General features: G+C 37.6%; 1 protein-coding gene across 11 annotated transcripts in view; it reads left to right on the top strand.

Moving 5' to 3' along the window:
- LOC137973440 (very low-density lipoprotein receptor-like) overlaps positions 1–23,661 on the top strand; it is a 52,812-nt gene that overhangs the window by 6,026 nt on the left and 23,125 nt on the right. For 10 of the 11 annotated variants that reach the window (XM_068820251.1, XM_068820246.1, XM_068820247.1 and 7 more), the window contains 11 exons: positions 2,988–3,093; positions 3,524–3,637; positions 8,253–8,378; positions 11,439–11,555; positions 12,775–12,906; positions 13,257–13,502; positions 14,313–14,429; positions 18,536–18,667; positions 19,308–19,433; positions 21,095–21,220; positions 21,582–21,972. In XM_068820251.1, the coding sequence (XP_068676352.1) occupies positions 3,018–3,093; positions 3,524–3,637; positions 8,253–8,378; positions 11,439–11,555; positions 12,775–12,906; positions 13,257–13,502; positions 14,313–14,429; positions 18,536–18,667; positions 19,308–19,433; positions 21,095–21,220; positions 21,582–21,972 (1,703 nt within the window). In that variant the 5' untranslated portion in view covers positions 2,988–3,017. The remainder of the gene's footprint in view (positions 1–2,987; positions 3,094–3,523; positions 3,638–8,252; positions 8,379–11,438; positions 11,556–12,774; positions 12,907–13,256; positions 13,503–14,312; positions 14,430–18,535; positions 18,668–19,307; positions 19,434–21,094; positions 21,221–21,581; positions 21,973–23,661) is intronic. The other variant, XM_068820253.1, reaches the window with a different exon arrangement.

Raw genomic sequence — 23,661 nt, 5'->3', positions numbered from 1 at the left:
TGGACATGAAGTCAAATCATCTGATTGTCCCTGAAACTGACATCATTGGTGAACACATCAATGATATTTGCAAGTAAACGAGTTGTAAGGTTGAGGTGTTATTGAGACTTCGTAATCTAATTCCATAATCCGCAAAGTTACAGCTGTACAAATCCAATATTTTGCCCCACCTAATATATTGTGATATATCGTATGGCACTTTTGCAAATCATCCGATGAGAGGAAAATGGAGAGAATTCAAGAGCGCGCATTCAGGGCAATCTTTAAAGGGAAAGTATGGTCTAGAAAAAAGTTTCTTTAAATTACGAAAACTTTTCCCCAGGAATTCGAAAATATAATTGCCGTTTTGTCCAGTTCCCTGTTAAAATGTGACAAGAGCACTTTGAAGTGGACGTGAGGTGCCTGGGAATGAAATTAAATCACTGGAATCGGTCAGTGTAAAATGCAGACTGAAGTTATAATGTAACTGTTGAAAAAGCCCAAACCCCTTAGAAATGCTAACCTTAGGCCTAATTAGGCTTAAAACAATAGTTAGGCTTAACTGTTAGCATTGCGATTCCAGTGATTTAATTCCATTCCCAGGCACCTCACGTCCAAGGTTACTTTGAGATATGGAAATGCCTCTTTCGTGACGTGGAGAGCGCCATCTTGGATATGACGTGTTAGACGTAGCAATAGTCAACAAACGTGTTCGACCTTACCAAGTTCTTCGATCCCCGATCTCTTTCTCAATGTTGTGTGACCTTTCTGCTTCGAGAAATTCAAATGTAAGATGAACTATGGTAAACGGTCTTGTGGTTCAATAGGTAGTATAGGCCCATGTAGGCCATAAGTGGACAGAAACTCAAGCCACTTAATACTTAGATTTTCTTGTCAATCAAACTAGACAGCAAAAATCAGCCAGAGCAAATGTAAACAAGACAAAAACCTTGAACATGTGACAAAGAAATATTCGACAAGCGTACCTTTTTCACTCTCTTCCTTCAGCGAAAGCCGTCTTCGATGCTTCAGCACACGTATCTGTTTTCTTTCACTCGGGGAAGCCTTGAATTTAAAATAAGCCGACGAAACTTTCAGATGTTGCTCAATACACATAGCAAGGCTTTTCACATCAAGAATTACCGCTGTTGGGGTGTACGCTTTCGAGGGGGATGAAAGTAGACACATGTCTAGACTTGAGAACACGTACAATAAAATAAAAAACCGAAGCCTACACCGGTAAATTAGAATTTAAAGAAAAGTTGGCCGGCGAAAATAAAACGTGGATGGATTCCTCAAACGTGAAAACCTGACTGCTGTATTGTCTGTTCGGGTCTGTCATTTTACCAAGGAGGACTTCAAGCGGGATCTTCAGGTATATGAATATTGGTCTTGGTGACATTCGCTTCATACGGAAATCTCAGTCAACTAGTCCAAAATATCATTATATTGGAAAACTGAATCAAGCCATATTTAGACGACTTTCACTGCGCTAATAAACGTAACTTGAAATGTGGTTAAGTTTTGTTAGCTGTATATAAACTACTGAAACGATTTACTCTTACCATTTGATGGAAATATATAAATCGTTTCTAAGGTTTCAAAGAAAGGTACTTAAACTAAAATAAACCCCATTCACACTCAAAGTAGAACTCGGGCATACTTAAAGCCTTCTTATGTCCATCGTGTGAACCCGCCTGTTGTTTTTGTTAACAAAAAATTGCATTAATTAAAACGAAAATAATAATAATAATAATAATAATAATAATAATAATAATAATAATAATAATAATAATAATAATAATAATAATAAAAGATTAGAAAGAAGTAACTTGTGATTAAATATGCGATATTGACGATCTAAAATAATTAATTGTAGTTTATTACTCTGCGACCAAAAACCTTTTTACCAAACAATGCTTTCCCGCGTCAAACGAAGAACAGGTACCCGTAGGTATCGCTATTTTTCAGCAACACAATTACCATTTTTTTTACTGACTTCCAATTTAAACTGATTATCATTTTTCATTTTCTAAAGCAACGCATTTTCGGAGCTGCTGTTTTTGTTTATTTTTCATTGTTACTGTATTAACAGAAACCCATAAGGGTTGAAACGTGTAACGGCCCCTTGTGTGCTGGGAAACAAGCTTCTGAATATTCAATTTGCTAGGTACCATATTTGGAACAACAAGAGCGAGGGGTTTTTAAATATGGTACTTAGCACTGAAACATTCAACCAATCAGTTCGCACTGAATCTTCGGAAGCTGTGAACGCGCGTTACACGTTTCAACCCTTATGGGTTTGTGGTATTAATCAATTAACTTTTTTTTCATTGCAACACGTTTGTAAAAATTTAAATTTATAATTTCTTGGCCCTTCATTTTTGGGGGCGTTTATTTATCAGAAAAGACAGTTGGAGTTTGCGAGTTTTTGATACAAAAGATGTTCCCGATTGGTTCTATGTGACTAACAAAAATAACGTCACCATCATGAATTATTGCTTAGGTTATTTTTTTGCGACATTGGTCACATGCGATTTATTTTCGTTGTATTCCTCCTACGTTCAATCTGTTCCTCTATTTCACAATTTTAGATAACCATACCATCTTTTCCTTGAATGATTAGTTTCCTTTGATACGTTTATCGCATTAGTGAATTTCTTTTTTAAATATTTGATATTTTTTCAAAATAATAACGCTCTGACACGATTACGAACGACGGATGAAAAACCGAGGTGTTTTATTCTCGCACTGTGGGATAACCGTTCGGTTTTCCGACGATTTAACGAAAACACTCCGGTAATTGCCAACGACAACAACTGTCAAAATGCAAGTGCTTCTATTGGTTAATCACCTCTCACGTGATTCGCGTTTCCAAATTTGGGATTTATACGTCTTCAACTCTGGCAAATTTCCCGCGCTCCCAAACCAGTAACATAACTACAACAACAATAACAGCGATTTTCGATTAAAATAGTTGCTGAATGTGATCTTCCTTACCATTGCAGAACCGGTTTGTCTTGAGAGAGTCTTGGGGTATGGAAAGACTCAGGGAGACAGTAATTTTTATTTTACTATGGCTTTTTTCCGCATCGCATTGTTATCAAAGTGGAGGTAAGTCGATCGAAGCAACTATATTTAGCCTGCGTAGTTAGACTTTTGCGTCGTAATTGTCGTAATACGTAGTTAAAGTAGTTTCGATCATGGCCTTGTCTCTCCTCTGAACAATGATATCCTTGCCATTTTACTGACTTTAATTCACGATTTTGTCTCAGATGTTTAGAAAGAGAGAGTTTATGATAACTATCAACAATGCACTCAGCCATTTTCTGACTTCAGACAAATTCTTCCAGACTGAATGTGTTTGATTGAAATTCAGGGGACTTCTGAAACTCTGCTTTCTCAGAGTATCGAAAATTCAAGGCCTTTTAGTGAAGAGTTCCTTTGGTATCCTTTCGTTTAAAAGCACCGAATTATTTTCGAAATCTATTGATTGTTCGCTATTGAATCGTGTTGAAGCAGATTTGTCAATGTTTCGTTGCAGAGTTTAAGTGCGGCGAAAACTATTTTCTCTGTAAAGATCAGAGATGTATACCGGACCATTGGAGATGTGACGGTGACTTCGATTGTGATGATCATTCCGACGAACTAGATTGTCGTAAGTATTTCATTCTTTGATAACAACGATTTGTTTATGGAAGATTCCTTGGCACTCTGTTCATTTTGTGACCAAACATGTCGTTGAATTGTTCGCTTGTTGATAGTGTCAGATCTACGTTTTACCGTTTGCTTTTAATTACCTTTTTCTAGACATGTTAAATTAAAAGATTTTGCGCCTGTTACGCTATAAATTAGAGTGATCGACTTCAAACACGTGAGATTATAACGACTGATTATAGACATGTCGCTGTTTGTTTGTGAACATCGTGTCCTGTTAGCTTCGCACGTTCTCGATGAATGGAAATCGCTCGAGGCTCATTCGTGAAAAGTGGAAAGGTTTCTCTGTTATTAATAACACTGCTAAACGATATTTGGGGATAGAAAAAAATAATTATTTTTGTGTCTTTGTTAAGTTGTGTGTGTAAAACAGCAGTACGCGCTGCTGGTTAGGTACGGCGTGTTTTTGTCTGTCTCCGTTTATCAGATTTTGCTGGTTGTAACGTGAGTCGTAAGTAATTCAGATTTCCACCAAGAGTTCTTGGATTGCGCTGCATAGATTTCCGACCAGTTTCAGCCGATTTAAATTTTCCGTGATTAAACTAAGCATTTTCCCTTATTTTAACGAACTGGTAATTGCTTGTTTTCGTTCATTCGAAGACCCTCAGTAATTTGCATACGATACAAGCCAAACCGGAAAACATTTCCATTGGCTCCTTGACTAAAAAAACATCGGTAAATCTATGAATGGTTTGTTTACTCCATCTTTTCCCAATGGGACCATTGTTTTTCGTACCAAGTAGCATTTTTGGCAGTCTCTTGTTTTTCTCAAACCGGAGAGAGTTTTTATTTGGCGAGACATTTTGTCTTCAAGTTATCAAGAAACTGGCGCATGTTTTCGCCGAAGATTAGTCGTTGTGGTAACTGGCAATCGTTTCACCTTGGCTTGTATCTAAATCTTTCGTGTGGGGACTAAAAGAAAATACATGTCAAATTCGTGACATCTTAATGTTGTCAGCGTGAGAAACAGTCTTTGTTTACTTTCTTGTAGCCGAGTTTTGCTCTGCACCAATATTGTTCGCTGATGTTGGATTCTTTACGTTCAGACGTGCACATTGCAGACTGTGCAGATGAATCAATTCAAGGGTTGTTTTTCAATGATTGTTTGTGTTGTTAACAGGATTGCTTTCACTCTTTATTTCATTGTTCATTGTACAGATTTAACTATGCAGGCATCCTTGAATGTTGTCAACACTCGATCATCTCATTCAAAATATTACATATTTCTGACGTTCTTAAGTCTGACAGAATAAACAAGTTATATTCTGTACACAGACTGCTGTCTCAAAGTTCATTTTATCAGATACCAGAAACACTTTGATCTTGTTCTTTGTCTGTTAAAAAATATTTGTATTTATCTTTTAACCCTTTAAGCCCCGAGGGGTTCCCCACTGACGAGTAAAATCGTCTGGCGTTAGACAGAGTAAAATCTATAAGTGCCATTTGGCACTATCAGGGCTGAAAGGGTTAACTTTGTTTTCGTTGTTATAACCAAAAGTCTCCTGTTTCAATCCTTTCTTCCGCGCATGCATTGATGAGTAAATCGTTGGGTGTGTGGAAAACGAAGACCCCCCCAAAAAATAACACCAAACAGCAAATAACAAAACAACACATCATTCATGTTATTTAAAACAGTGGATAGGCTATCTGTTGTTTAGGGTCTTCGTTTTCCACACACCCAGACCGGTATGCGGAAAACGAAGACCCAAAACGAAGATCCCCACAAGAATATAAAATGACTGCTGGAGAATACTGTAGCAAACACAACATCGCTGTTGTTTGAAGTGACCGACATGTCAGGCAGATTACTGCAGGGTCTTAGTTTTCCACACACCCAGACCGGTATGCGGAAAACGAAGACCCCCCACAAGAATATAAAATGATGAACGGAGAATAGCCTAACACAACATCACTGTCGTTTGAAGTTGCCAGCGAGTCATTTCAGGCGAATTATCGGAGCTCATACACATGTCCCGAGGAAAGAGCAGCTGTGCACTGGCATATTACCCAGTCACTACAAAACATAACTAGAGGGTCATAAAGGGGTCAGATGGGAGATGGGATTGAACTGATTCTTTCGGTTGGAAAAGGGATTTGATCACTGGGAATTGGAGTTTTGTTTCTGGGAATGGAGATTTTGTTACTGGAAATGGGAGATGAAAGAGTCCTTGGTACGAATGGGATTTGCATTGCCAGGGGTCATCATGTATTAGTTCTGCTCAAAATTCCTGATATCAAATATGCAGTATTCTTTCGTCAGTGGCCACTGCCATGTGAGAGTGAGGACAGCTTCCTGATGCTAAGAGACTTGTTTTTGAACCTTGAAGCTCATTACCTACCACATTTCTACTTCTAATACGGCGTCACTAGCACAAAATTAATCAATTTTCCTTAACCCACTGCAACACAATACAATCATGATCACGCGAAAGATGAAGCTCAGATGAGGTATTAGGCAAGGCACCATGGTAAATGTATCAGGCACTGGAACTGAAACGTCCTTAAAAATACATGTACCCTATATACCGATTTGCAAGACATTCGGCCTATCGATTGTTGTGGGTCTAGAGAGGAGGGCGAAGACTCATGACCCTCTAAAACTACATGTAAAATTTTGGGTAAACATGTAAAAGTCTCGAGTCGGTGATTCAAAAAGGGCAAAAACAAACTATGCAAAAACTTATCAAAAACGCTTTCGTGATTTCGAGATCCTGCTAAAATTTTCCGAGACCCACGTTTTTCGAGGTACCATTCGCCACCCCTAGTAGAGAAATAAGCTCCTTGGTAAAGTTTAAATCTGGGATTAACGTTAATTGGCAATTGAAAAACCAGGCCCTGGTCGTTATTATATTTGATGAAGATGATCAGGCAGTTAGTGATTAATGATTCAGCTTTTGAGAGGAAAGGAAGTGTTTTTTTTGTTATAGAACACTTGCTTAGCATTCCTGCTAGAATGCCTCTACAATGTAAGTTCCAGTTAGCCATTTATTAACACTGTGACATTAGTAGCACTATATTGTAACCATTCAGTTAGCGTTCCTTGAATACTATAGTATTATAATACTATATCTTATGATTTATATATTATGATTATGGACTTCCAGTATAATCCACTGACCCTCAAATAACACTCCACACTCTACACTTTCCATACTACGCGATTTCCATACTCCGCACTCCCCACAATCCATCCAACCCAAATGTTAATGTTTCTTGTCTCCTCTTCAGTCGAGAACTTGATCACTTTTGATTTATTTTAATTTCTTTCAAGTTTTTTTTTTTCCAAAATCTAAGTTGCTAAACTCGGGATGTGGCTTATCTGGGAGTTTGGCTTATACCCCGGTGTTTACAGTAGTTAATTTTTGTTGTGCCTGTAAATATGCCAGTGCACATCTACTCTTTAATTTGTCGGGACATGTGCGTAAGTTGCGATAATTCGCTTGAAATGATTCATTGGCAACTTCAAGCAACAGCGATGTTGTTTGGCTTCTCTCCGTTCGTAGATATATTTTTTTTGAAGGGGTCTTAGGTTTTTTTTTGTTTTAAGCAAAACTGTGGAAAAACCAATTAAACCACTTTTTGAAAAAAGCAAATGGTTTAGTGCCCAAGGAAAGAATTTGTGGAGTAACTTCTTCCACTAAGTATGAGCTATAACTGGTATTCTGTTTTGTTGTTGTCGTTCTCTTTCGCTCTCCTTTCGTTTCTGTTCTAGTCATAGAGCCTCTAAAGATATGTCAAAAATTGCAATACAGAGAAAAAAGCAGCTCTAAGCAAATTAAAAATAAACACTCAGCTTTAAGTTTACGGCGTTTCTAAAACGAGGGTAAGGGTAAGACCAAGGGTGAGGGTAAGGGTAAGGATACGAATACAGAAAGTATCCTAAAAATCAATCAAAGCTAACCTTAAACTTTTGTTTAGGCCTAATTAGGCCTAAGGTTAGCTTTTATGCATGTTTAGGATACTTTTTGTATCATATCCTTACCCTTACCATGACCCTTGCTCTTACACCTTACCCTCGTTTTAGAAACGCCATTAAGTTTATATCCCTCCGATGCTGACTTGAAATGTCAAACTGGATTGAAACCAGCAAAACGTACTGAAAGAAAACATTTTCCAAACTGTTTTCCACCTGAACACGAAAAGTGTTGACTGTGTAAGAACTATAGTTAACGTAGTATGCCTGTGTAGCTGCGTCAAGCCACAGAAAGTGCGCAAAAAATGAATCCTCCTTTATGTTTAGGTGAGTTAACCTGAGTTGAGCCTGCAAGCCAATCAAAAACCTTTACCTGGTCAGCAGTCAACTTCTAAAAAACAGCTGACCCAGTTGAGCTCTAAGCTTGAGCCCGCGATATGGTCACATGATACTGGTCAGCAGATACCTTGTTATGACAGGTGTCAAATCATCAAAACATGGATGTCCAGTATCAAAGATATCAATATCAAGATTTCGAGATCTGATGGGAAGTTTGCGAGTGCCAAGATTTTGGAAGTACCATTTGCCACCCCTATTCATCCTCCAATCAGCATTGACTTATTCCTTTTTTTTTCTTTTTAAGCTGAGACCACATGTGATCCTTCCACAAAATTCAAGTGCAAAACTACAGATGGTTGCATTCCTCGAAGATGGATCTGTGATTTTGACAATGACTGTGGCGACCATTCTGATGAACCCCCAGATTGTGGTAAGTAAAAAATTATTTCATTTTTAAAGCTCCATGCAAACAGACACAACAACATTAACTCTGGAGTTGTTGGCCTGTTTGCATGGGGCTAAACCTTTGACCAGTTTCAAACTTCGTGCAACGACGTGCAACGACGTGCAACAGGGTGTTCAAATGGATGCAACATGTAACAACAACAACAACAACAACAACACCTTTATTCAAGTGCCTTGAGTATTTAGCTTGGTGGTTGATTGGGGACACTACGATAAAGCTAATAAATATATACATATTAAAAATTTCCTTAAGTTACCTGTAATAGCCTATGAATTTATTAAAACTTATATAACTTTAACTTTAACTTATAAGATTAAAATCAAAATGAACATACATGGCAATTTTCACAAAATTTCTTAAGTTGATAGCCTTGTGCTGATAAATATAGCGAATATTATTATTTAAAATTATGAATAAATTATGAAATTAAAACCTACATCGTATACACCTTATTCCAAAATGGCCGCCATTTTAGTATTCTTTTGTTTCCTTGAAAAATTGACCCTCTTGACCACGCTTTCAAACGTAAAATTCAAAAGAATATTTAAACTCGAACGAGGCCAAAAGGGCTAATTTGCAATCAAACAAAAGAATACTAAAATGGCAGCCATTTTGGAATAAGGTGTATGAGATTAAAAATTAAAATAAACATAAATGACAATTTTCAAAACTGTCATTAAGCATATTAGCTAAGTCTCTTTGTCATATTTTTTTGTTGAAAAGATTCAAGTTATCGCTATATTTATCAGCACAAGATAATTTGGACCACAAATATGGACTCTGGTATTGCAAAGAGTGCTTCCCATATCTCACAGATTGAAATCTTGGTACCTTAAAATCATTTTCATTTAACAATGTTGGAAGTTGTTGGGCAATAAGGTTGCATTTGTTTGCATGGGGCTTAAGGCAACTTTCTCTGTCATTACCCATCAAAGTCTGCCAGAAAAAAGTATGAACGGCTACATGCTAACGTAAAGCAATGAAGTTGAGGTTGTCAATATCATACATGAGAGATGTGTTGCCTGTGAAATATAAACTCTATTCTGCACCAGTATAGAGTGTACTGTAAAGTGAGGTATATTTTGTCCTTGTGGGATAGACATTGTGATCAATCTTTGACGCCAATAAGTACAGGTCTTTACGTGTATGCTTTTCGTGGTTGGATTATTACTGGGTTGCCATTATGGCAATCCCATTTGGAAAATGGGTAATATTTCTCTTTTTTTAATTTATTTTTTTTATTTTCCGTGTTGGTAAAAGTCTTGCCTGTCACTCCCCTGCTTAGTGGTGTCTTTGTGCATAGAGTCTTCTGTGCGTATTTTGTTAGGTTTGAGGGGGTTGGGGTAATGCGTAGATTTCTCTGGTGCACACAAAAGAACATTTAATCAAGTTACAATGACGGCGAAAGTCTGTAGCCTGAATGGAATTTTAGTGCATCTTTAAACAAAGTGTACCCTCATGGAGCTCAAAGAAGGGAAGGCTCAATTGGATAAACAAGACAGGCCGTGAAAAATATATATCTGGAATCTTGAAAGCGACGAGTAATGGACTTCAACAACAATCTTTCGCACGTCGAGCTGAAATCAAAGGGAACAGTGTTTACTGAAGTCGCATCTAAATTGTCTGGCGATTTACATTTATTTTGTATTCAGCTCTGCAAAGGTAAAAAAAATTGGAAATGTAACAGTTAAGAATTATTTGAATGAAAGCTTGTTGCCTCTTTTGTGCTTCATTTACGGTCAAGGTTCTTTGGAAAAGGGTTTGATGTGAACTGTCTGAAATTTATTTAATTGCACATGCTTTGTGACACGGATTGTGTCTTGGTTGCATGCACGCAATTGAAATGGGAAGGGTTTTTTCCTCTAATAGCAAATACGTTATTTGTTTCAATAAATTGTAAGCAGCTCATGTATAAGTCACAAGAATAAACAGGTTTGTTGGAAAAAGAAGTTGTAAGAGAACTTGAAAATGATCAACATGTCAGCCTCGAAGCCAATGTTTCTTGATGCTCTTTTTTTTTCTTCAATCTTTCTGGGGTTTAGTAATTTACTAGTAACCACATGTCTTCTCAGGGAATGATATATGGTACCAAAACAATATTGTGTACTATTAGAGCTACATCTTATGCAAAGATAACTTGAATCTCCTTGGAAGACAAAACGCAACTCGGTTAATAATTAGACAGCGCTGTGTTGCTGCACTACCACAAGCACACAATGCGTGGAATGTGGCATAAATATCAGGAAAAATTAATATTTTTTAAAAGTTCTTAGTAAATCACGGATTTAACCAAATAAAAATATATTCCGTAAATGTTGCGTTAGAAAATATTAAGGTACATGCATGCACCGAAAATCTGGGGTTTGGTTTCAGTTTAAGGATGGTGCCTACCATTGTTATTGCGCATATGTGCTGGGTATCTCGAGACACTCTGATTTCCTATTGGTGATTCTTACTAATACAGGGATATTTTTGCGCGGTTTAAAACTATCCGGAGAAAGTATATCTTAGTAAGTAGTCTTGGTATCCAAAAAGAAAATTGCGGGTGTAACCATGCAGTTTTGAGAGATAATTAAGCTTCGATTTGAAAAAGAACGCCATACATTTCTTTGTATTTTAAAGCTTTTTACAAATATTATTCATGAATTATCTTTAAAAAATGCGTGGTTACCGCCAATTTTCTTTTTGGATTTCAATAACACTTGTTAAGATCTACACTTCCTGCATAATCACAAACCGGGGCAAAAACATCTTTAATTAGTAGGCACCGTCCTTAAGTCAATACCATTATCAGCTTGACTTACATCATCCTCTTTGTTATCATCTTAGAGCTTCCATAAATTATGATTTACATCTAGGAAATGAGATGCTTCATGGTACGGTGTGTTATTGCGAACATTGTACCTCTGGCTATTCGAAATAACTAAAACTAATCGAAATATTAGTTGTTGTAAACATGTTGGTTGTTGTTTCTCTTAATTCTTGATTTACTCTTATATAACTCTTCTCCACCTCTCTTCACAGCACTTAGAACTTGTGCAGAAGATGAACACACCTGCGGAAATGGACAGTGTATTACCTTGCGATGGGTATGCGATCGAGAAGAGGATTGTATTGACGGTAGTGACGAAAGAGACTGTGGTAAGATAAAAAAAAATGTTCACACCAGTCATATGAGAAGAGGATTACCAGATTAAAATCAGAATAAACAGTTGTTTAAAAAACCAACATAAATTTTGCAAGGGACTTAAAATTTTTATTGTCTTTTAATGAACTTTTTTCCCTGTTTTGTAACTCTAAGTCGTTAATGAAAACTATATCTCTTTGGTATTGCTGATGACTAAACAGAATGTTCAAAGAAAGAAAGAAATTTGTTAGTTATCAAGGTGTGGATATACCATATAAATGATTGATTTTGACCTTTGAGAGTTATTGTTAATGCTGAGAAGTTGTTTCCACATTTTAGTAACATTGTCTTCGTAATAATTCTTAAAGCCATCCTCATCAATGTTTCCTAGTAATTTTGGTTTGTTTGGTTTTAGTAACAAAACTAAAATGATTTTGTAAGTTGAATCCTGTATTCATACAGTAACTAATGCCAACATCTTTATTCTTTGTCAGACGTTTACCTTTGAGGGGCAAAATCTATTGTCGTAAATTGGGAGCTCAAAATTGATTGTCAAAGGAAAGATCATGAGGGAGGAGAGTGGATGCTTTGGTTACTGCTCCAAATTTGGCTTTGTTAAAAAGTATTTTTTATAATCAAAGAAAAAAGGTGTTTGCAACAGTATGATACAGGCATTAGTTTAATTTCCTGAACCAGGCTTGTCATCCTTATGACTCGATACATGTAACTTGACTTTGTTATCATTCAGTTATTGCGTTAATTAATTGCATTACTACAGTAATTAATTATTTTTATTAACTGCAGCCATCTTTGAACAAGTTCAATTTTTTTTTCTGTTTTTCCTATCTTAAACAATCTTTTAGCTCTAGGTAAACTGACCTGCATGGCTGTTTTCGTCTTTTAATAACTATTATTATTTATCATAAAAAACTCTGATGACCTCCTTAGCAAAATCTTTATTGATCCAGCAAATTCCTCTCAAATGTACATGTAATAGCAATTTACTTTGCTCCTTTTAATATTGTTGTCTTAAATCTGTTTCTTGTGTCTCCTTTAGACATAACATAACTGTAAACTTGATCGCATTCTTATAAACTATAATCCTGTTAAACTGTCACTCCTGTAAATTTTCTGAAAGTGTTACCTCTCTCTGTGTCTGGTGTTTGATTTGCGTTAACATTTTTTTCCTTTGTTTGCTTTATTCTTTTCTTGAACTTCTCTCTAAACAAAAAGGAACCATTTCTCCAGGTAATAAGACATGCCAACCAACCGAATTCACATGTGGAAATGGCAAGTGTATTTCTGAAACGTGGGTCTGTGACCATGACGATGACTGCGGAGATCGCTCAGATGAAGAGAATTGTGGCAAGTTGACTTTCCTTCATTTGTCATAAGGACTTTTGAACAATTAAAACATTAAAAACACCTAATTTAAACAAGAAGTTCAAGATTGCCAAAATTGTTCAAATCTTGAACTTCCTGTTTAAATGAGGGTGTTTTTAATGTTTTGAAGTAATAAAGCCATGCTTGTACCTGCTTTTGACGTGCAATTATTCCGTTCTTTGTGGAAAGCTTTCTTTATACTTTCTAACTTTTAAGCAAATTTGAATTTATAGTAAAATGTGAAACATAGCAGCTAAAGCACATTCATCATGTAACTGCGCTCAACGAAGTATTTTGGTTAAATTTCTTTTTTTTTTTGTTAACCTAAACAGAAATTGTAACTTGCAAAGCAACAGAGTTTACCTGCGAAAACACTGGGCGATGCATTAAAGAAGCGTGGAAATGTGACGGAGATAACGATTGCCAAGATAACTCTGATGAGATTGGGTGTCCTACCCTTACTCCCAAGTGCAAACATTCAGAATTTCAGTGTCAGCTGAATTTTCAGTGTGTTCATGAGAGTTGGGTTTGTGATGGTGAAAACGACTGCCAGGATGAGACAGATGAAAGAGGATGTAGTAAGTTGTCGTCTGCTTCTTCAGTTCAACTTGTAATTGGAGGTTTAGAATTTTTTTTTGTAATCATCAATATTTTTGTTACCATGGTTTTATTGGAACGTGGAGGCTCACATGGGGGCTTGCAATGTATGTGAGGGTGGAGAGGGTGGGGGGGGGGGGGTGGCTAGGAGTGAGGTGAAATATGAAACTTTCTTTTCTTGGCGGGTGCTGTGGATGATAATAATACTAGCAACAGCAGCAACAATAATAATAATAATAATAATAATAATGATAATAATATATTAATAAATTAATAAATAATATATTATAGAGACAATTATTGAAGTTCTTCATTTAAGGGTCACATGTCTAGAGAAACATGATAATGAGATGAAGTTTGTTTGATAAAGTCATGAGGTGGCCTTTGAGCCTTCTTTTCTTTTTGACATCGCTTTTCTGCAGAAACATGACTTGGGTGTCTCTCTGACTTAACTCTTGAAGTAAATGTAAACTCTTAACCGTAATGTGAAAACAACCCAAATTCTAATGCTTACTTTGTTGTTGAAAATAGGTGCGTGCATTTGGCATTTAGACAGAAAGGGTCTCTTCACCATATTTATCTAAACTGAGCTATCACCTGACTACGCTCCATTTAATGTTGAGGGTTGAAGATGGGTCAGTTCTGTCATTCATCAGCTCACAACCCTCTCTGCAGTACTTTATTGTATCTCTTTAAGGCTTGCAGCATTGCTTAATCAGTCATTCAAAATAACAATTTTTATCAGAGCATTGCATTTGATTCCAACTTAGGTGTAAGTTTTTTATCCTTAGATGTTACAGCTTGCCCATCAAGTGATTTTACATGTGCTAATGGAAGGTGCATAATAAAGCCTAGATGGTGTGATGGCTTTGATGACTGTCTTGATAATTCAGACGAGCAGAATTGTCGTAAGTTTATGTTGAGTTTTCTTGTTGTTGTAATAAGTTTTGGAGAAGATTGTGTGACGTTTTGTGTTGTAGATTGTGTGACGTTTTGTGTTGAAGATTGTGTGACGTTTTGTGTTGAAGTGAGTTGTAGAGGGTAGATGCTTACGGTAAGGGGTAGCAACAGAAGAAGGCAGGGGCTCCATTGGAGGATTGCAAGGAATCGATTGCACAATGTTACATGGTGTCCAGGTCTCGCTTTTTCAACTTTTTGTGGTAATTATCCAAAAATTTGGTATGGGAAGGTGGATCTTGGCAACATTTTTGGACATGCATACAGTACCGCTCAGAATTAACCTAACATGGAACGCGTTCGCGAACGCAATCAGAACGAAACTTGAACGAGAAATAGCGCAAAAACCTCGTTTTAGGAAAAGACTAACTGCTTGACGAAGTTACAATCCCATCTTCATCTCGCAGTGAATATTACCGGTTTTTGTGAACGCGTTCAAAGGAACGCGTTCTTTTTCTTGTAAATGCGTTACATGGAACGCGTCCAATGGAACAAAAGAGAACAGAGCTGGAACGGATTCGGAACGGGTATAGAACGGATATAGAACGGATAAGAGAACGGAAATTGAACGAATATGTAACGCGTTCCGTTCAGCGTTCCCTGTTAGGTTAATTCTGAGCGGTACTTTACTGTTTTCACTCACGCTTGAGACTTCCCACCATTAATTTTTTGGTCAGAAGGTGTTGGGTCTCTAGGCTTTGGGAATTTGCTGAGGCATGACTAAAAAGACCCAGAGTAACATGATAGGGATAACGAAAATAGACTTATTTTAAGAGGGCAATATACCAAACCTATTTCAGTCACCTGATCTATTCCCCTTTAGCTACGGTGTAAAAGATTACAGTACTTGTCAAACATAAGTTGGCAGTCCCTTGAAACTCAATCCCCGATTCTCAAAAACTTTGAGGACTTTTAAGAAAATTGCAAGGCAATTTTAGAGACTCGAGAGTAGAGACAACAAAGGACTTTTCACCTGATAAATTTTTCACGTCTCTGAGCTTCTTCAGTAGAGGTCTATTTTATGGGTGTTATGAAAACTAAAACCCTCAAACTAAAAATATAGTTAAATGAAATTTAACATAGTTAACGACTAGGAGCTAGTCTGGTCAGTAGTGTTTTGCAGGCGGTTGTTAGTGTCTTGGCCGTCTGGTAGCGTTTGTTGAGCGTTTTGGTGCGTTCTGTAGCATTTGTTATAGTTACATGGTTCACGACCGGGAGCTAGTCCGGTCAGTAGTGTTTTGCAGGCGGTTGTTAGTGTCTTGGCCGTCTGGTAGCGTTTGTTGAGCGTTTTGGTGCGTTCTGTAGCATTTGTTATAGTTACATGGTTTACGACCGGGAACTAGTCCGGTCAGTAGCGTTTTTGCAGGCATTTGTTAGCGTTTGATGCGTTTTTTGTAGCGTTTGCAGCACTCTTTAGGTTGTGGGAGCCCTGGGGCTGACATTGTTCAGCGGTATTCCTGCTTAGTGCATGCGTTGTTGTCCCATGTGTTTGCAGCGTGTTTGTTTCTCTGTTCGCGTGGCGTTGCGAGTCGGATTAGGAGTTTAGTGGTTCTCGGCGTTCCCACCCTATCCACCTCTTTTTTTTTTTTTTTTTTTTTTTGTGTGTTCTGTTTTTTTGTATTTTCTTTATTTCCTTATTTCTTTTTATTTTTATTTTTGTTTCCACTGAGCTATCTGGCTCAAGCGTGACAGGTGCCTGAGTGGGGCCTGGTGCGGGGGACTCGTGGCTTTGTTGCTGGTTGGGCAGGCCAGTCGGGTGTTCTAGCGCCTTGGGGATGTGACTGCGGTTGCAGCCCCCAGGCTTCATGGGCACCTACCCTCCACTGGCGACTTGGGTGTCAACCATAGTTTTTTGTACTACATGTACATTTAGTTCTCATTAACACGGCTATTTTACAAGTTTTATCTTGCTGTTTGTCAAGTTTCTTCATTCAATGCTTATTACCATATCATTTTGCACACTTTTGAAAAAGTGTGTTTGTTCGGTGATATTGGTTGGTCGCTTTGTGACAGTGTTGTTGAATTTGAATTGAATATTTAATTTGTTCTCTGCCATGTATTGAGTGTTGGAGTTCCCACGGAAACTATGTGTAATCGGACAGAGTATTTTTGGCTGTTGATGCCACCAAACTTTTATTGAATGTCAGTTTTACCATCAGTTCATTTAAGTTCAAGTTTGGTTCGGTCTACCGATTATTGTTTACCGATGGTGATTCTCAATCTCATTGTGCATCCATGCTTAACTTATTATGCAAGGTTGATGACTAACGATCGCTCAGTCACCTGGGGCACCTTATTTGCGAGCGCAGGCAACCAAATTTCTGAAGGAGTCGACCGAACCGGCACCTAACTTATCACAAGGTGATTCATCCTAAATTTCTTGTAAATTTGATCCCAGCTGGAGATTAAACAATGAAAAAAAAAAGCGAAATGCTTTCGTTGTGTTACCTCGTGGTAGCGTAGGGAGACTGAGTCACAGTGGTGATGTCTGCACTATTGTACATACAAGAATTTCAATGTGCCGCACATTCGAATCTCCTTATTCCTGCGTTAATTGCTGAAGGTTTACTTGGTTTTTTGCCTTGTGACAGCAATGGACCTCTCGCAACAGGTACCGTAATTTCCGGGCGATTACCCGCGGGTAATGTGTAAATTTTTCCGCAAACAGTTCTTGGTAATTCATAATTACATAATTCATCTACATGTATGTGTGCTTCAAAACTCAGATCTTTATCAATGAATAAACCCAATAATTTACATGTATGATGGGATAATTGGTCAATATTTGTGCCATCAAGGCATAGATTTAAGCTTATAGTTTCCTCGCTAATCTTATGCTGTAACCTTTTCCCCGTAACAAGCAACGCTTTAGTCTTCTCTGTATTGATGTACATTTTGTTTTCGGTTGACCATTTGTCAATATTCTCCAGGTCACTAGAAAGAGCCTGAGTTAAGGAAGTGATATTATTCCAGTTTGCACTCAAGGACAGGGTGGTATTGTCAGTCAGTAGTGGAGTTGTCCAAATGTAGAGGCATATCATTCACAAATAGGAGAAATAGAACTGGACCGAGGATTGATTGATTGATTGGGTTAATTAATTAATCAATTCTGGGCTCTTGAAAAAAATGACTTGGGCTACTAACTTTCAATGTTGGTCCCGGAAAAATTTCTTAGGTAGCAGCCTTGTTATGAATGTGTTTCCTAGAATTTTTCAGCGTCTGGGTTAAGGAAGTTTATCAATAATATTTTGGTAATTCAGCAGTAATAAACACTTAAGTCATGAACACATAAGCGATGATAAAAAAAATTGCGCATAGAAGCGAGCATGAAATATATTTCAATCTTTCTGTCTGTTGTGTCAAGCACTATTGTTTCCTTCTCAAGAAGTTATGTTTCAACTTGATCGCTGATCAAGATCCTTAAAGAAAATTTTTAGAGGCTCGATCCTCAAGACTCTATTCTTGATTCACGTATCTCTAATCTCTAAACTTGATCCTTGATTCTCGAAAACATACGTGTAGAGGATTGTGGACAGACTCTTGAGTTGAGACTGCCAACTTAATTTTGACTGGTACTGTAGCACCTGGTAAGCTGAGCCTCTCTAAAACTCACCAGAGGGCGAGAAAGTGAGGCTCTGAGTCACTGCAGCCCAAGTTTCTGGGTAGTCACACCGGTCAAACTGGTTTAGGCAATACACGCATCATATTTTTGACAAGGTCTAGGTCAAAATCGAACCTTCAGTATGAAAATCAACATGGCGTTTTGGAGTGCGATCAAGGCTTGGCCTGGGTTTGAAACTGTCCTCGGGGATGAGGGGTGTGGGGGTAAGGGGTTAAAGGGTACAATAGGTGAAACAACAAGAATGCTAACCTTCGGCCTAAACATTATCTAAAGCATAGTGTTTAGGCGTAAGGTTAGCATTTTTTTGCAAAGGTTTGTTTCAGCTATGGTACCCTTCACGCCTTACTGCAGTTTGGTTAACAGCTGTTGAATGCGCAATACCCTTTCCGATAATTATCTTTTAATGTTATGTTTTCATTCATGTTTGTTTGTTAGCTGTGTCAACTCCAAGTCCATGCAAGGAGGGTGAATTTCAGTGTGGTGATTCCCAACAGTGTATTCATGATGACTTGGTTTGTGATTCCAAAAAAGATTGTTTGAATCATGCAGATGAACCACATTCATGTGGTAAGTATTTTCAATGTGAACTTGTAAGCATCAAAGTTAACTTTGAAGTGTCACTTCCTCTGATCAATCAAAACGATAAGGGCATTACACTGTTATATCTTTTTATTGAGAAAGTATTAATTGAGTAAAGGAAAGGAAATCGCTTGTAATGCTTGTCTACAGTTCGTGTTTACACTTAAGGTTGAGAGAAGAGTACAGTTGTTGATTCCACTCATTAAAATGTGAAACGCTAATCGACACTTTGCGAAATGTAATTTCAGGATTACACTGTCGGTTCTTGAATTTTCCCTTTCAGTACGTGTGAACTGCAACCAAAATTTGGTTGTTAGATTAGCAAATTTTCATGTTGCTCAGCGAAAAATCACACTTCTTCCCCCGAAATTTATTTCGAGAGAACAATAACCAAATTTCGTCGGAAGTCGTTTGCATTCTTTTTTCACGGTACTGTAGAGTTATTGTCATACCTAGACTAGTGCAGCTTTATCAATAAAGTAATGAAAACAGAGGAGAAATGCTTTCTTGGACATTTCATTTGCAAATGGTTTGTCCCAAGAACTATAAGACTGCACCAGTCAGACTTCTTTGGTTTCACAATAGAAAGTTCAGTGTTACCTTACTTTTGTTGTTTGTGCCATTTTAGGAAAGAACGAATGCCTTGGGCACAATGGCCACTGTCAGCAGCTTTGCATTGACACAAAGACATCGTTCTTCTGCTCATGTCGTCCAGGGTACAGAGTTGACCCTAAAAATCCGAAAATTTGCCTTGGTATGTCCTTTTTGATGGAATTCTCAATCTTGCATAATGTAATGCAGAGGTGTATCCAGGTTTTCAAATTTGGGTGTCCTCTGGACCCCTTCTTGAAAAATCTGGGGGTCCATTGCAAAATTTTGGGGGTCCAGCTAATTGATAATCAAGAATCAAATACTTGATCTATTACCTCTTAATTGCTGCTGCAGTACCCTTTCAGATTTCTAAATCGAATATGTACTTCAAATGAAATGATCAATTTCTTTGGAACTGTTATGCCCGTTGATTCATCAATCAAAATGTATGGGCTGTCAAAGCTCCATCGATCACATCTGAAGACGTCTCTAGGAATCTGTTCGCTGTAGGAACTGTTGGCTCCAGTTGATAAATAATCTAGATCTCCACAGAAAAAAAAAATCAAAAGTGAATCTTAATTTTCTGTAAAAGAGCATCATTTACTTTAACACTTGATGTGCAATTTAGGAACAAAAGAGTAAACAAATATAAGCGATTGATACACAGTTCGTCGTCGGCCCGTGACTTCACAGTAGCTAATATTAATAATCAAGCGATTGAATATATTCAAGTTTCATGTTAAACACATTACTTTTAACACCAACTCCGAAAAAAGTTGCATAATTTGCAAAAGAGACAGGCTCAGTGCAACACAAGAACCGAGACGATGACACGTGCGTGCCCGCAATTTACATTAACAGGGTCGCACAAAACAAAAGTTTAACATACTTTGCCGTTGGATTCTCTGTCATTTTGCTCATGATAAGCAAACCACTGCTTGAAGTTCGCTTGGAAACCATGCAACAAACTGAACTCCGACTGAAATGTTTAATTATCATTGGCAGATCGAAAGTGTTGCTGATTGTCTCGCCAAAAAAAAAAAGCTCAGACCATGTCACGCGACACGTGGGAATTCAAAACTTAACTCCTGGACATAATCATTGACAAAATGAAATCATTCGACTACAAAAATCTGAAAATAGCAGGTTACCTTGAAATTTAAGGAACTCCATCATTTCTCTGTTGTGAGAAATACGAATGTTCAATTTCCTTGTGAAATATGCCCGTTTGCGTGTTTTTCCTGGAGTTTGTAATTTGCATAAACATTCAATTTTTTTCTTCTGTGTCCAATTGGACTCTATATTCTATGCGTCCAAGGACGCATTGACGCACTCTGGATACATCTCTGGTAATGTGCAAAGCTTTGTCACTAGCTAAATCTCACTTAGTGGCTCTTATTCCTACATTTGACTTTGTATGAAGTACAAGTGTAGCAATTATAACCCTTAGTTTCACATTGATGGAAAGATGAATTTTGTCAACAAAAATGAAATATGCATAAGCGAGAAGATCAGAATTTTCTAAAGGGCTAGTTTATTTGACAGCCCAGGTTTGATCTGCCTGTATGTTTTAATGCAAGCTTCTGGTATCTATTGCAAGCTTGTAATGTTGATGATGACGGTGACGTTGGCTTGGTGTTAACTTTGCCTAAATGATATTTAGCCTCATTAAAACCAATATTTTTTTGTGTTAAATGGAATGTCGTAATTACATTTAGCTCATTAAAACCAATAATTTTTTGTGTTAAATGGAATGTCATAATTATGTTTAGCTTGTTACTGCTGATGAATTCATTGTCCTGTTATGTTGCTGTTTCTCTGTAGATGTTGACGAGTGTGAGACACTTGGAACATGCAGCCAGGTCTGCTATAACACCAAAGGAAGTTTCAAGTGTTTTTGTCGAGATGGTTACAGAATGGAACCCGATCAACGCACATGCAAAGCAACGGGTACCATTGACATTTGATATTTCAGGGAGAAAGTTTAAGTGAAGGGATTTCCTCCTTTTCCGTAATAATTATCTCTTTCCAAACTTGAACAGTGAAGGCCAACTTTGAATTAGCTGGTGTAATTACTCTCTGACTAGTGTTGTTTCAGGTTGACTCTCTTGACTTCACTTTGGAGATGTTCTAGTCTAGTCCAACAATGACTCATTCACTTAATGCTGCTTGTCTTCTTTGCACTGCCATTGTAAAAATTGTTTTTCAAAACAGTGTTTTGTTTTTTTCAAGATGCCTGGAACTGTTATACAAGGTAGTCTGGCCAAGGCTGAGATTGTAATGTACATTGTTAATTTTGTTGTTCCCACAGGTCCAGAAGGTTTCCTCATTTTTGCGAACCGTAATGACATTCGGCAGTTATCATTTGACTTGTTGGAGTACACACAGGTTATACCTGACCAACGAGGTGCAATTGCCCTAGACTTTGATTTTAACAGCAGTTATATCTTCTGGACAGACGTCATGGATGAAGACATCAAACGGGCCAAAATAGGAGAAAATCCTAAAGTTGAATCACTGGTTCGGGTCAATTTAAATACGCCAGATGGAATTGCCGTTGATTGGATAAACAAGAAGTTGTATTGGACGGACACGGGTGTTGATATGATTGAGGTGGCAGATTTTGATGGAAACAATCGGCTAGTGCTTGTCAAATCAGGACTTGAGGAACCAAGAGCCATAGTGGTACATCCAGCTCTTGGGTAAGTGAAAAGTTGTGTTGGTGAATAATATTGTTATTATTGATGAGCTTGGAAACTGGTGCCTTAAGAGTTAGTGGGAAGGGGCCTTTTGTAATCCAGGCACGGCGAGGTGGGATCGCTGGAAACCTGCATGACTTGTCTCGATTTTGTCTCAAGTAAAGCTAGGCCTATTTGTAATTGATTACTTCACACAGTCTTTTCTGGAGTTTTGTTTATTTCGTAACTTACTTATCACACTGACTACGGTTACATGTATTTATGAATAGAAAAATAAAGTGACGAAAAGAAAAAGCTTCAAAAATTGCTGATGTTGTTTCGGTTTAGTTTGTCCACTCCGGATCAAGATCCGGAAAACTACTCTAATACAGACTTGACAGTCTCCAAACAAATTGTGCCATTCTGGTCCCAGTTGTTCAAACAAGGCTATCCACCGAATAAATCACTATCCAGCGGATAAACACTAGCAAAACCCATTGAGTTATCCAGTGGATAGTGATTTATCCGGCAGATAGCGCTATCCATCGTTTGAACAACTGGGGGGGGGGGGGGTGCAGATTTCACTCTGTTAAACACCAGACCATTTTACTTGTCAGTGAGGGCTGCTACAGGGCTGAGCAACCTCCCCAATTTTAGGCCATTGCATTATTTTTGATAATCAGTGAAATACGTAGAGCGGTTTTCAAACCACTGGCGAACATAATTATGTGATTGCAATTGCTACGCTTAGTGATTGGTTTAAAAATCGTGCGCCAATTTATCAACCAGTGAGAAGGAAAACCAAAATAAATCGAGACTTGCTGGTGCAATTTTTCCTGCTCTTTGAGCGAGTTACATGGAATTGCTATGACTTTAGATTGTTTCATTGTACTGTTTGCGCCTGCTGTGATTGGTTGAAGTAATTACTTTGGTATTTGATTTACAACACTCAATTGAAAACTGCTCTATTATTTATCAAATAATGGCAGATAACAGCAATTCTTTATTAGATCTGAAAAAAAGGTCTAACTTACAGAACTTTTGCCTGCCGTTAGCGAGGGCAATATACCGTATTCATAAATGGTGGCCAAGAAATTATTGTTTTGTCTTTGTGCTACTCATCCTCACTTTAGAGCCAGAATTCTTTTGAATTTTGTTTGTGCGAGCAAGGTTAGTCAAGGATAATTAGCACAAAGACAAAAGAGTAATTTTGTGGTGGCCATTAATGAATATGGTTGATTTGAGGTGGGCAAAAACTTTGTGGCAAAAGCCCTAAAGAGCCCATGAGTGCAGTTTAGTGTTTTAATATAGAAATTGCTAAAAGATTACCTTGTATTATAGTAGTTCTTAAATTTTTAGATTTACTTGATCATACAATGCACTTTCAATATATACCACTTTCGAATTCTCACGGCTGGATTGGATCTAGCACGAAATGGAGGCCAATGCAGGCAAATCTTTTCAAGTGCAAATTAATTTGCCCGCATTAGCCTCCATTTCATGCTAAATCCGGTCCAACCGTTAGAATACGAAACTGGCCTATTTCTTGGAGGATTGAGAGGAAAAGGATCATTGTCATCATGACCTACAGCTGTATAAATAATCCACGGATTCCTGAACTGCTCCCATTGACAAATAAAATGTTCTGCTGTTTTAGACAGAGGAAAATTGATTAAGTCTTACTCCAAGGAGTCGATGAGTCAACCCATGGAC

Source organism: Montipora foliosa, chromosome 10 (assembly GCF_036669935.1).
Source record: "Montipora foliosa isolate CH-2021 chromosome 10, ASM3666993v2, whole genome shotgun sequence".
NCBI lineage: Eukaryota > Metazoa > Cnidaria > Anthozoa > Scleractinia > Acroporidae > Montipora > Montipora foliosa.
The sequence above is the reverse complement of the archived record's forward strand: the minus strand, read 5'-3'. Positions and strand labels throughout refer to the sequence as shown.